We start from the raw sequence: 14,208 nt of genomic DNA on the forward strand, positions 1-14,208 counted from the left end.
TTTTTGGTTATTCTCATAAATGAGATTTTATAATTATAAAAATATGATTGTGAAAATCTTGAGTAGAAGGTAGGATTTTGATTGCTATAATATACACACGAAATCAGCTTCAGATTCCTTCATATCTTTTCAAATCAAAACATTTGTGAAAATCTGTCAAACAACCAATAAATTGGAACTTTAATTGATCATTGTAAATATGATAACCAATAATACTAGATTTTAAACTCTTTTAATAGAGATATTAGAAATATGAGAACCAATAACACTTGATTTTAACTCTTTTAATATAGTAATTAGAAATCTGAGAACCAATAACACTTGATTTGAAATCTGTATTTACAATCAGTGATTGAATAACATTAGATTTGAGTTAGAGTTAGACTCTATTAATATCCACTAACGAATAACACCAAACTTTAAGAGAATCTTAAACAATCTTAATTGAATAACAAAAGATTCTTCATAACATTTCAAGTCATTAAAAGTCATAAACAGTCACAAACCAATAACACCCCCTTAAAAAAAAAATATTATATGATGTCATTATTAGCCATAGAAAACCCCGTAATTGTTAGAAAATATTTTGAGATTAGAAATATTATACTTACCAACCAAAATCCGTATCCAGAGTTTTGTAAAGGCTTATATCATAAAAACAATTAAAACCAATAACATTAGAATAATTAAAGTTAAGAATTAGAATTTTATTTTATTGAAAATTTCTTTTTCTTCCTACCTTAAAGAAAATGAATTAAAAGAGTGAACTTGTTAGCCTACAAAATAAAATCATTAACAAACATCATGAAGAAATTAACATGAAAATGTAAAAAAAATACTGAACACTAAAAACAAAAATAGTATACCTGATGATTAGAAAAGGACTAACTAACCTTTTATTGCATACCTTCTTTAATAGTTTATAAGAGATGAAGTTGATGATCTCCATAGTTTTCCAAAATTTCGATGAAACTGAAACAAATTTCGATCAAGTCAATGGTAGTGATACATCCTCATGATTGTCTCTCATACATACATGCATAAATAGACAAATAATAATATGTTAGAAACGACAAAGCTTCATAAAATTATAAACAATAACAATATAAAGAAATATGAACTAAAAACGAAATTAGAGGTTTGGCGGAATGAATATTTTAATTAGTGGAATAGCATGATCTTAAATATATAGTGAAGTAGACCGTGCTGGTTTAGGGTTTTCAAGAGAATTATTCTGTTTATCTTGCTTTAAATTTGTTTAATTATTTACCTTTTAAGAAAATTTTATAATTAATTTTTTTTGCAAACTTGTCGAAGAATTTTTAATACTCAAATCATAAAGATATTTATGAGACTATCTTTCTATTGTATATTCATTACTTTTATATATTTATTGTTACGATCTATTTTAAGTAATCTATATTTATGTCAATGAATAAAAATTAATTATTTGCTAAACTGATTCGAAATTGATTTTCAAATTATTATTCTTTCCAAAATCTTAACTAAAGATTTGAGCATTAAACGTTTTTAAAATGTATTTATAATAAGTGACTAGGATATGACCCGCGGTACACCGCGGGTTAATTATTTGATTTTTTTATTTTTATAAATTGATGAATTTATTGTGTATAATATTTTTTGTTGTATACCGCGGGTCACATGCGTTGTATCTAAAATAAAAAATTTTAAGTTGTATTTGTTTTGTTTAGTGTTTAAGATTGTATAATTGTATTTTGATTTGTTATTTATAGGATTTCACCTGTGGTATATTGTCTCGTATTAATATTGACCCAAACCCGTCCAACCATATAATCTAAAATGAAATTAAACATCATTTTGTTATTTTTTTAATAACACTTTTATTTAAATGTCATATAATTCGAGTTAATTTGAAAGTTGCTTTCAAATAGTTTCCATGTATATTTTTAAATTAGTGTGTGTTTTTGGACCAACCCGTAAAAACAATTTATAATTGTATCTTAAAATACTAATTAGGATTTCACCCGTGATATACTGTCCCATTTTAGATAATTGTAAAAATTAAAGAAAGATCCGAATGACTCAATTTCGGGTCTGAATAAAATAACGACATGATTAAATGCTCAATTTGTTCTTAAAAATGTTAATATAGATTACACACATATTTTTATTCATCGATTGAGTAATATATGTCCGTTTTAAAAAATTTGAATTGTAACATATGCAGAAAAAAAAAAACAAAAATTTACTAACTATTTATATATTTTATAATAATTTAAAATAATATAAATATAAGATCAAATAAAAGTGAAATAAGAATCATATATTTATGTTTAAATTAGGTAGAGAGGTTTTAGGAAATTAGTGCAAATTTGTTATATTAGCATTAAATCATCATATTTGATTTCTTTATCTATAAAAATCGTGGAGAATATACCATAAATAAAGCGTTTAAATATAGTAATTAGTTGAGAAAGTATATATATTTTAGATTTTATTAATTATTTTCGTTTTTTAATTTTGCCAAAATTTAAGGAAAGATCCGATTGAAGATTTCCGGGTCAAAATTAAACAAATTTGACCCGATTTGGGTACCCCAAAAACTGCTGCAAAAATGTATAGTAGATTAATTTTTCCTAAAATTTCTATAACAGTTGTATAAAATTCAGTTAATTGTTTAGGCAAATAATTAATGGATTAAGATCAACGTGATTATTGCGAATTGACCCGTTAAAAAGGAATGTTTGTGTTTTATGTAAAGTTAATACGAAAAGATTTAAAATGATTTTTGTGATTTTGTTTTGTTTTTAGTTTGGATTTTAATTGTTAGAGCCATATTGACGAATTTAGGGCTTGATTGGTTCTCCCGTTAGCACCCGCCTAGCGGTTGTTAGCGGTCGGTTGCGGTTATTAGCGGTTGGTACCAATCACAGAAATCGCTCCACACCGCTTCGAACCGCTCGAAATCGCTGGATTTCAAAAGCTCCTTCCCGCAAGCGTTTGCGGTTGCGGGCGGTTGCGGTTGGTTTAAAAAAGGAAAGAAACTAAAAAAAGAAAATAAATAAATTAAAATATATATTATCATGTCTTATTTATATTCACGTTAATTATAAAAAAATAATAATTATCTAACTTTAATTTTCTAATAATAATAATTATTTTTGTTTTCAATATAAAAATTTATTTGAATAATTATTTATGGTTTTTAATCATTAATCATGTTTAAAAATTTTATACTTTTCATAATTATAGTTTCTGGTGTTTTATAATTTTTTATAATCATATATTAAATTTATTTTAGTAAACTTTGGTTTAACCGCTATTGTACCCGCTGATCAACCAGTCGTAAATCTCCCGCAAACGCACCCGTTTTCAACCGCTAAACCAGTCGGTCAAAACGCTAAATAACGCTTGAAACCGCAACCGCCCACTTCCGCAAACTCCCACAACCGCAATCGCTGTGTTTAAACCAGTCAAGCCCTTAAAAGATTGTATAGTAGAATTTAAAGGAACAATCGATGAGATAAGATATGTGATCTTAATTAGTTTAGATTGTGAATATCTTCGAAATCAATTAGAGAATAAAGTTATTAAGTTACGATTAATGTAGCACTTAGTTTAGGTAATAATAACAAACTGAATTCTTCAAATTAATATTGGCCAAATATGGGATTGTTTTTATTACAAATTTCCTTAAATCTCTTATCAAGGATCCGAACAAATTAAAACCGGATCAAAACCCGACCTAATTGAATTAAAAACCAAAATCCCCTCCAAAAATGTATATGTAGATATATCTTAATTTAATTCATTTTTGGAACTAATTTTATAACAACCTTAATTATTGTTTATTTAATTATTCATACAAAAAAGGAAAACGATTAATAGATTGATTTTGCAAATTACCTAATTTGGATTTGAAATCTTTTGAATATACGCATTAAATATAATTCTTTATTTATAAGCTAATGAAATATTTGGAGCATATTCTTACAACTGAAACTAAATATTCCATTCTCATCAAACCTAAAAATGTGAGTTGACAATGGAGATTTGGGAATCCATTGCAGGGAGTCCATTCGACGTTTGACGGATGTCCAGGAAAATCATGGGGACCCAAGAGAAGCGGATAAACAAACTTGTGTTTGTTGGAAGAAACTTAGATGAGACCATTCTAAAGAAAGGCTTCAAAGGTTGTCTAATATAAAAGGTAAGAACTCGGAAACAGGTCGGTCATGTTTGTGTGTGTATTTGGGTCTTATAAGAATGGAGTGATGTTGCATGAGAAAAATATGACGTGAATGATTTGGGATGTGTGCCATTCGTTAGAGATTGGTGATGTGGTGGATAATGTTAATTTGAATATTTCAGGTCAAAAGCTAAAATTTGCCCGGCTTTTAAGTTCTATGGACAAAAGTATTATCCCAAATGATTGCAGTAATTAAGTAACCTCTCGTCAATAGTATATTTATTTATAATCTTTTTAGATTAGTGTAATTACTATTTTCCGTCTAATTCTATTACCATGAGGTAGTGAATATGACTATATATGAAATGTAATATATAGAACTAATGAATGTATTTGCCCAGAAAAAAAAAACTAATCTACATATACATTTTTACAGGGTTTTTTTTGCATTAATTTTTTTGGATCCGGGTTTTATCCGGGTTTAACTCTATCCGGATCTTGGATAAGGATTTTTAGGAATGTTGTCTTAAAACAAACGAATATTTATCTTTTAATTACTCTAACAATTCGGTTTAATGATATTACCTAAAATATTTGCCACATTAATCGGCTCCGGATCGTTTTTATATCAAATTGATTACGAATATTTGCACAATCTAAACTAATTACTCTCCACATACCTTATCGCATATATAGTTAGGAAATATTAACCAAAAGATTTAGGAAATAAGAATATATGCAATAATCCATTATCTTAGCCTAGTTCATATGACTATATCTCTTCACTTTCTTATAATTAGCCATATTTAATTCGAAAGATTTTCTCCCTCAAATCAATCCACTGTTACTCCCTAAAATATTAATCTTAAGCATATTCTTTACATATTCCAAAATAAAAATATTGCCTAAATCAAGGGGTCTACAATCTTTTACAATATTCCATCGTAACTATATTGTTACCTTACAAAAAATTCTATCATTAATCGTGATTGATCATATAATCCAAAAATCTGTTGAAGAAATAGATTTTCTACTTGATTTCCAGGATATTCTAAAACCGACTCAACCTTAACCCTACATGAACAATGCATCTATAAATACCAAACGTCAACGGGCTTCAATTTGGTAGTTGTTTGCATTTTTATAATTAAAAAAGATTATGTCTGACGTTCTTATTTGTTATTAACATTCAAAGTTATCTGACTTCCCATCTTCATTGGTAAAGGTTTAAGAGAAGCTCAAGTCATGCCAAGGGAAGACAGCCTTCCGTCGCTTATTCTCAAGATTTTGTACCCCAATATTTCTAGAGGTAATTGTCTATTGGGCATAGTGATGCTTTCAGTTTGTAATTTAGCCGTAAACTGTTTAAAAAGTCCTTTATGTTGTATTTTCTTGCAGTCCTTCAACTTAACCTTTCTAGCTGAATGGGGTGACCGTAACAAGATCGCTACAATAGATGTAAGAGTCATCTTTCAAATCTAGCTTCTTAAAAAAATTGACCAGTGAATGACTTTTATCTTTTTTGAAGTTGGCGACTCACAAGAACGCTATAGGATTGTCCATCGGGGCAACTATTGGACAAATGCGTTGTGTACTTCACCAGCGGTTGTTGGAGGAAGCATGCTGGCTTTAAGGATCTCACAACGGACGGTTGCAACTGTTGGAGGCTTGCTCTTCTTCGGCTTTTCAGTCTCCTCCTATTTCTATCCTCCACTACAGTCAATGCGCTTCTTTCGAAAATGGGTGTTGGAGACATTGTCTAAGTAAAGTTTCAATTTTTTTTTTTTTGTATTAAGTTTGATTTTTGTTTAATACGAAAGAATCCAGCATCAATACTTTTACAAAGCTAATTATATAAATTTTTTAACTATACAATTTTCTATCTAGAAACCATTCGAGGGTGGAGTTCATGTATAATTGTTGGCTGATCACATTTATGATTTTTGTCCCAAGCTTCCATCTGAAACTATAACAGTTTCAACATCTGACTCCGCATAAGTAAGAAATGAATCTCGATAAGGTTTGGTAGCAATCGAACACAAACCAAACTTCATATTAGAGTAATGATTGCATAATCATAGTAAAGTAAACAACATCGTAAAGAGATGTTCTTTATGATACAAAATGCATAAAATATAATGTTGTTTGTGTTCTACTACGGGTTAAATCATAGAGAATGCCATTACTACAATTTTTTATCTATTAGTTAATATAAAAAAAACTTTATCTACAAATATGAATAAATATTCCATATTGTTAATTTTCTTTTTCATTTTAAATATTTATAATATTAAGAATTTTATAAACTTTCAAATAAAATAAATATTTGAATTTTTAAGAATTTATCAGAAATTTAAAAATTATAAATATTTACAAAATATATTAATACGGAACGGTATATTACGGTTGAAATCCTAGATATAACAATCAAAAGACTATTTGAATTTTGGGTAGATATTAATATTGTATGATATACCACGGGTGAAATCCTAGAATTGACAATCAAAATATAACTATACAATCTTAAACACTAAACAAAACTAAACAAACAATATTAACAAAACAAATAAAAATTTTATTTTAATTTTTTAGTTATAAAATATCGTCATGCGGTGTACCATACATTTAAATCAAACAAAACAATAGTATATATCTATAGATCATCTTTAAAAAATTTACTTTAATTATTTAGTAAAATTATAGGCCCGCGGTGTACCGCGGGTTAACATCTAGTCTATATATACATTTTTGGAACACTTTTAGCAAATAAATCCTGGGGTTGGGCAGTATTTACAAAGAATGCCATTGGCATTTATTATTACTTTTACAAAATTTAAATAAAAGATATTAACCAAACAATATCTTGCCTAATTTATTTCTAAAAATCTCTACACAATCTTTCCATATATCTTCAAAAAAATTTATAGCAAATATATATATTAATATTTTGCATAGCAATAAAAATACTAATTTATAATAATCAAATATTCACATAGAAAAATCAAATACACATACAGGAAAAAGAACTATATCTATCATCATTTAAGCCGTTTCTTAATTTAAATTAAAAAAAAAAAACACAAAAACTTGAAATCATATACTTTATATGATAAATTTAAAATATATATTAGTAGTATAAATTTAAAATCGTTCAAAGAACGGTATACTACGGGTGAGATCCTAAAATTATTAGATTTTATAACAATAATAATTTATTTTCTTGGATTTTATAATACTAATAATTTAGCTAACGATATAATATATACGGGTTTATATGGGATGACGGGTTTGGGTCGATATTAATAAATAACGGTATATCACGGATGAAATCCTAAAATTAACAATCAAAATACAATTATACAATCTTAAACACAAAACAAAAGAAACAATATTAACAAAACAAATCCAACTTAAATTTAAAATTTTTAGTTATAAAAAAACCGACCCACGGTATACTTTAGAGTAAAATATTCAAAATTTTAAAATCCACCATACATCGTTACTTAAAAAAAATGTATGTTTTCGTATCTATACTTCAAAAATTGATAGATAGATATCTATATTTAAAAATACAAATTAATATGATATATCTTGAGTTAATCTTTTAAAAAATAACATTACATTTTTTAAAAAAATATAGCCTCGCGGTATACCGCGGATTAAATTCTAGTGAATGTTAACTGATTTTCACACAGCTGCAGTCATTTCTGGAGTTTTCAAAATTCGAAAAAACAGGAAAAATGTATTCTGGTTGGAATAGTCATCTGGTCGGATGTCTATGAGAAAAAGATTCGGTGGATGATGATGTATCTCATAATAGCAACACCTCATATTAAGTTTTCTATCTATATTATTAATTGGGAATCACTCAAAACTAACAAACCTTATTTTGGTAGATTAATTACAATGAATGCCATTAGAATTATTGAATTTAAAAAACAAAAGAAAAAAATTCGAAAAAAATAATATATATATATATATATATATATATATATATATATTATTTTTTTCGAATTTTTTTCTTTTGGCAAAAATATTTTGTTGAGCAAAATATATTTTGGCAAAATATATATATATATTTTGTTGAGCATTTTTCTTTTGGCAAAAATATATATTCAAAAAGTATATATGTTTATTTCGTTGGAGCATTAACAATACAAATTCAAAAAGATTTTTTTGTTTTTTCTATCCAAAACTCAAACAAACTAAATTTTAACTATTATGATTTAATAAGATTTTCATAACAATTGACAAAAATAAATTCGAAATAATAAAAATAGAAAAATACAACTGTTTACGATTAAATCAAATCTTAGTTTACGAAATCATATCACAACAGTTATTATACTTGCCACATATAACTCTAATTATAGATTCTTTTAAAAAAAAAAAATCAAGCATATGTGGATGTAGGATTCACACTCAATTGTTTTTAAGTATTTCAGTGGAGAAAAACTCTTAAAATCAACAAAAGAATATAGGAATTTGAAAGGAAATTTAACCAAGAATAAAAAGTAAAGAAATTTGATAAGAACAAAGTATGCAAAGCCTTGCGAAATAGTAAGAGAGAAAGTATGTTGTATTGCTTAGTTGTATGGTGTAATAATCTGTGAGAAGTTTGTCCCTCAAACACATACGTTTGAGGTTGTTTTTATAGAGAAAACATGATTAATGCGGTCATTCACTGCTCATAATTATATTGATCGGCATTAATCATGTAAGTTACAATTTTGACCGAAACGGCTCGAATGAACTATCTTGGGGTTCACATGGGCCTTCCGAACTCTTTCTTGCTGACTCCGAACTCCCGCGCTTTGATGCTACTGCGAGCCTCGAACAATATTCTCCTCGCTTCGGCCTTTCTCTATGCGAACTATATATCGAATAAGAGAGAACTCCATACTGGCAAAGATCGAACTCTCCTATTGGACTGAATCGAACTCCCGACCGGTTAAGTTCAATAAAATATCTTGAATTCCGAGAAGATTATTATGTAATAATGACGTGGACAGATCTAAGTGGATCATACCGAAAATGTGTGGGATCCGACCCCAACATTTAGCCCCCCAAGTCTTGCGAGCTGAGTGTTCGGCTTGGAAGACTTAAGTAAATAGTAATTAATGAATCGAGATCTTTAATATTCTGGAATTTCTCCATGTTTTACGCTGTATCTCCTACATTTAGGGATCGCTTTTCCCCAAATGGCTCCCAACTTTCTCCGATATGTCCTGAGCACCCTGACCGTTTCGGCAGAAGCAGGGTTTTCTCTCACCACTAGCGAACTCTTAGGGCTATTTCGAGCCCGTGAGTCCAAAGCAGCAGGTATTTTTTCTATGAATCCTATCTTTGACCGTAACCTGATTGACGGAATGCCCTCGCATGATGGGCCCTGGAGGAAATACTGGTTCTTTTTTCCGAGTTAATCCTTATTCCGTTCAAGGTCTTTCCGGTCTTTTTCTCCCAAAATGGTCATCTAAACTTGGTTAGAATCAACCTTTATTATTTATCACTGTATTGTTTGAAAGAAATAGAATTCTTAACTCAACATTTTATTTCAGGGAACCAAACTATTCCCCCTCCAACTGTTGATTTTTTATCTTTCTTTCGAATCGTTTCCGAGGGTAAAACAAATTGGAATTCCTTCACCCTTCAACGCATTCATGATGCGGGGCTCGCTATCAAAAATGGTCAAACTCGCCCCCTCGATCCTCCTCCTGAAGAGAAAGATGGCTCGAGCCTGAATGCTCGCGACAAGAGAAAAATCCTAGCCGAGACTAAAGCTCTTAAGGATCAATTATCCAAAATTGGGAAAAGAAACGGATCGCTGCAATCTCCAAGGTTGGTAACTTCTATAGGAAGACCCTCTTCGTCGACGACGGTTCTTTAGAAGCAGCTTTGTCAATGGCGGTGGATTCTCACGGAGCCGAGATTCCTAACGACCCTCTAGTCGCTTCCGCTACTTGCCTTTCTGCACAAGAGAGAGAGAGAGAAGTAACTTCTTCTCCCCACACAAAGAGGAAGGTTCCAGACTCAGATACTTTGTCAAACGAGAAACTCAAAACTGTTAGATTTAGTTCTTCGTTACAAGCTCCTAGCCCTTCGCATTCTGTTCTCCCTTCTTCGGAACCTTTAGACCCTGAACTCCCTCTTCCGAGTGACAGAGCAATTCCAAAAGAAGTCGCTGAATTGAGATTGGAGGTTCCTCCGTCTCAAGGATTGGGCGTTAGTACTCAAAACCCTTCACCAGCTTCGATTTCAGAAACAGGTAAGTTGTTTTTTTTTTTTTAGAACGCGAGCCTTAGCAAAATTGTTACAGACTGCAGCTGTTTTATTGACCTACTATTCCCCTTTGTTTCGTAGGCGGAGAAGAGATCGGAGACATCTTCCGAAGTTTCCAAACCAGGGCAGGTGCATTCCTTTCCCCTTTTTCAGTTTGGAGGCCGAACATCCGTCAGATGTATGTCAATCGAGCTTGCTACCTATCTCAGGTTTGGAACTTTAGGTTTTTTACTACAATAAACCTTCCTTGTTAAGTAAATTTTTGTTTGAATGACATTTTTTTTACTTCGAAGGCGTTTTTGGAGACTAATGGAATGATCTTCCATTACGAGAACCTCCTTGACCAAGCAATGAAAGAAACCGCAAAGGCAAAGAAGGAGATTGACGAACTTAAATCTGTCAATCAACCTGACCGACTCGATCAGGCGAAAACCTTCGAGTCGTCTTTTGAAGATATGAGGAAGACTTTGGCGGCTAACGAGCAACGCCTTATAATTACGAATGCTGAAAGGGATTCTGCGAGGTCCGACGCTCTTCGCTTGAAGGCTCAGTTAGAAGAGGCCACGGCTTTGTCCGAAGAAGCGAGCCACAAGACCGATTTTTTAGTTAAGACTAGGGCTCGCGAGATCGCCGAAGCCGAGCATAATGCACGAGAAGAGATAAGGTGCTTTGGTAGGCAACTTATTCAGTCTATCGTGAGGTTTGTCGAAGACAAAGAGGTATCGTGAGGTTTGTCGAAGACAAAGAGGTCTGGACTAAACTTCAAACCGATCGAGCCGAGCTGAAGAGTAACCTAGACCTGATTAGGGAACTAGAGAATGGAAGAGTTTTGTTCGAGAACGAGAGGAGAGAAGTTACTGCCAAACTTGTAGCGTCCGCGATCCTTAATAGGATCGCCGGATGAGACTTAGTCCGGGAAAGAAAGTAGGAATCTCGGATAAGTATATTGAGCTGAAGTAAGTGAGCTAACCAGCTGGGACGGTTATTCGGTAGCTCGGGTCAGCTGGACCAGCTACTCGGAAGCTCAGCTAGACTGAACGGAGTGAAGGTCAGCTAACCGAGTGACTACTAGCCGAACGGTTGCCGAGGGTGATGGTTACCACACGTGACCGAATGGGTGTCAAGGAACGGTCATAAGCGAAGAGACACCTTAGGGAAAAACGGTTGGAAACGGTTTTCCACCGAAAACTCTATAAATACAAGTCTTGGGTCGCATTTTTAGCACACACGGAAACACCGAAACATACCGCATAATCTCCAGGCCATCTTGGAGAAAAAAACGATCATAAGAAGTTTCCTATTTGAGACTTGAGATTCATCGGAGGTAGGCTATCCGTAGGATAACGCCGGTTTGGTGATCTCCGATCGTATGGATGCTATGGGTCGTTAAGGGCTTATGGGTTACACATAGTTCTGCATAACTGTGGAAGTCGAAACTAACACAATCGAGATTTGTCTAGGGTTTTAATTTAGGGATATAATATGCAAGAATTCTCAAAGAACAACAGAAAGAGTTGTAACCGATGATGGTGTTCTTGACTTTATTAAGGAAAATAATAGCTTTGATCGTAAAAGAATTAGATCGTAAAAGAAAAGTGTTTTTGCTTAAGAGCTTTGTGTAGTCTAAAATCTAGAGCGTTATTGCTTGTCCCCTCTGTGAGAGCCTTGAGCCTCTTTATATAGGGATGGTAAACCGCCTCTCCAGCGATATTCTCGAAAGATTTCCATTTATCTTGAAGTCGGCTAGAATATCGCGGATTAGGATAATTTCCTTATTCTTTGGAGTCTTTGGGAGATTTCCTGATTTGAGTCGATCCTTCTAGATTCTCTCTTATCATTTCCGGGTATATCGGAAATGATGTCTTGCTTAGAAATGATACTTTTGAAGGCGAATATTTACTAAGTACTTGCCTCGGGTGTCTTGATGATTTCGGCTCGGGCAGCATGGACGATGTCATGACGCTCGACCCGAGTTGAGGAGACTTTGAGAAGATTGGGCTCGGATACTCTCGTCGACTGAGCTCGGGTACTTGAGGGGAGGCGGCTCGGGCGACTTGTGAAGTTGGCTCGGACGAAGGGAGAACCCAGCTCGGATATGATGGTGTAGTCCTTTTGCCTCGGGCAATTCTGCGAAGTCGGCTCGGGGTGAAAGGAAAACTCAACTCGGGAATGGTGACATATGGGTTCCCGAGCTGTCACGGCAAACGTCCCCGAGCCGGTATAGGATGACCCGAGCCGTATCAATCGGCATTCTCCGAGCTAGTTCAGTGACTGATCCCAAGCTGTTTTGGCAGTACCCCGAGCCGGTTTGGTGATACGTCCCGAGGTGTTATGTCTTAGCTCGGACTTAATGCGGGTGGAATCCGACCCCAACAGTTAGCCCCCCAGCTCGTTGTCTTGAGGAGCAAGTGATGAGCTTCATGATCATTAGTCCGAGCAGTTTAAACTTTGTCCCGAGCTTACCCTTGTACGCCGAGGCTATCAAAAAGTTTGAATCCTTTGGTGATCTGAATTTTCTTGACGATTCGAATCCCTTTGACGCTTCATCTTCTTCTTGCGTATGACGATTGAATTTCCCTCTCGAGAAGTGGAAAAGTTTTTCGCTTATTCCCGAGAATTTCGGCGGACGTGAAACTATCTCTGAGTCTACGCGCGCCCGACGTGCCGAAGCGTTTTATAAATACTCCTCTCGCGATTCATTTCTTCAGTTCTGCAATTCTCGAGCAAAAATCTCAAGGTTTGTTTCTTTCGCTCTGATCTTGATTTCCTTTACGTTTCTTCTTTTCCGATTTATTTTCGTCGTTGCGCCACCGTTGCTAGATTTAGGTTGATTTTGCCGATCTCCTAGATCTTGTTTTTCCGATCATCCTCTGATTTTCCCGAGCCAGAAAATGTCGCTTTCAGATTCAAGTGCTTCAACCCGAGGCAAAAGTATTCCTGTTCATAAACGCAAGATGGTTTGGAGCAGCTCAGATGGATCCGAGGCCAGTTCATTAGGTCGACCCGAGCCGGACGGCGGAGCGGAGTCGTCATCTGAGCAACGAGGAGATCTGAGCCAATTTGTGGCTCGGGAAGATGCAATTGCTGATATAGCTTGGGATGAGGATCTCCTTAACGACCCCGAGGCAGTTTTGAATAGGAGGACGCATCCTCCGGCTTCGGACGAGGCTGGTGTTTCTCGCTGGCAAGATGTGCCCGAGCTGCCGATTTTACCCGAGGTGAAGGGTGAAATGGTTGCTTATGATCCCGCGGAGGGTGCCAGGCTCCTTTAGTTGGCAATTCAAGGTGCAATGGCTCAAAGAAAGAAAACCCGAGCCAAGAAAGTGAAAAAACCTGATCCCCCCGGTTCCACTCTGTCGACTTCAGACTCGCTTCACGATTTAAAGTCACGTTTTAATTTCGGCGAAGGGGTGACTCTGCGATTACCGACCCCTAATGAGAGAGCCGACAATCCTCCCGAGGGGTTCTTCACCTTGTTCGAAGGATTCTTCTATTTCTGCTTCCTATGGTTCCCAATCCCGAGGCCGATCATCGAGTACTTGTGGTCGTACAAGCTTGCTCTGGCCCAGATCACAACCCGAGGCCTTCGACATTTGGTTGGGATCCTAGTACATGGATTCAAGACGTACAATAACTTCGGCCTTGATCATCTGAGAAATTTGCTTGAGATTCGCCGTGTTCCGAGCTGCAAGATGGAGAGGTACTATATTTCTCATCGCTCGAAGCGGAGGGTTATAGGCGGCTTCCCGAGCAAAGAT

The 14,208-nt window shown here is 34.1% G+C and overlaps 1 protein-coding gene and 1 long non-coding RNA gene across 2 annotated transcripts; both read left to right on the top strand.

The window, feature by feature from the left end:
- Positions 1–5,319: 5,319 nt before the first annotated feature.
- On the top strand, positions 5,320–6,013 carry LOC9330691. Its single transcript, XR_002329370.1, has 3 exons — positions 5,320–5,480; positions 5,570–5,629; positions 5,700–6,013. It is a non-coding gene; the product is annotated as an uncharacterized LOC9330691 (long non-coding RNA).
- A 4,059-nt stretch (positions 6,014–10,072) lies between these two features.
- On the top strand, positions 10,073–11,178 carry LOC110224498. The gene is made up of 3 exons (XM_021010592.1): positions 10,073–10,436; positions 10,532–10,659; positions 10,744–11,178. The coding sequence occupies exons 1-3, from the start codon at positions 10,073–10,075 to the stop codon at positions 11,176–11,178; spliced, it is 927 nt and encodes a 308-aa protein (XP_020866251.1).
- Positions 11,179–14,208: the final 3,030 nt, after the last annotated feature.

The sequence above is a fragment of the Arabidopsis lyrata genome (genome assembly GCF_000004255.2).
Source record: "Arabidopsis lyrata subsp. lyrata unplaced genomic scaffold ARALYscaffold_1, whole genome shotgun sequence".
Lineage (NCBI taxonomy): Eukaryota > Viridiplantae > Streptophyta > Magnoliopsida > Brassicales > Brassicaceae > Arabidopsis > Arabidopsis lyrata.

What these genes read in the sequence shown, in the direction of transcription:
- LOC110224498 (XM_021010592.1), top strand. Translation starts at nt 10,073, where the DNA reads ATGGCGGTGGATTCTCACGGAGCCGAGATTCCTAACGACCCTCTAGTC. An exon ending in AGCTTCGATTTCAGAAACAG is followed by an intron (nt 10,437 to 10,531) that starts GTAAGTTGTTTT and finishes TTTGTTTCGTAG; the next exon opens with GCGGAGAAGAGATCGGAGAC. An exon ending in GAGCTTGCTACCTATCTCAG is followed by an intron (nt 10,660 to 10,743) that starts GTTTGGAACTTT and finishes TTTACTTCGAAG; the next exon opens with GCGTTTTTGGAGACTAATGG.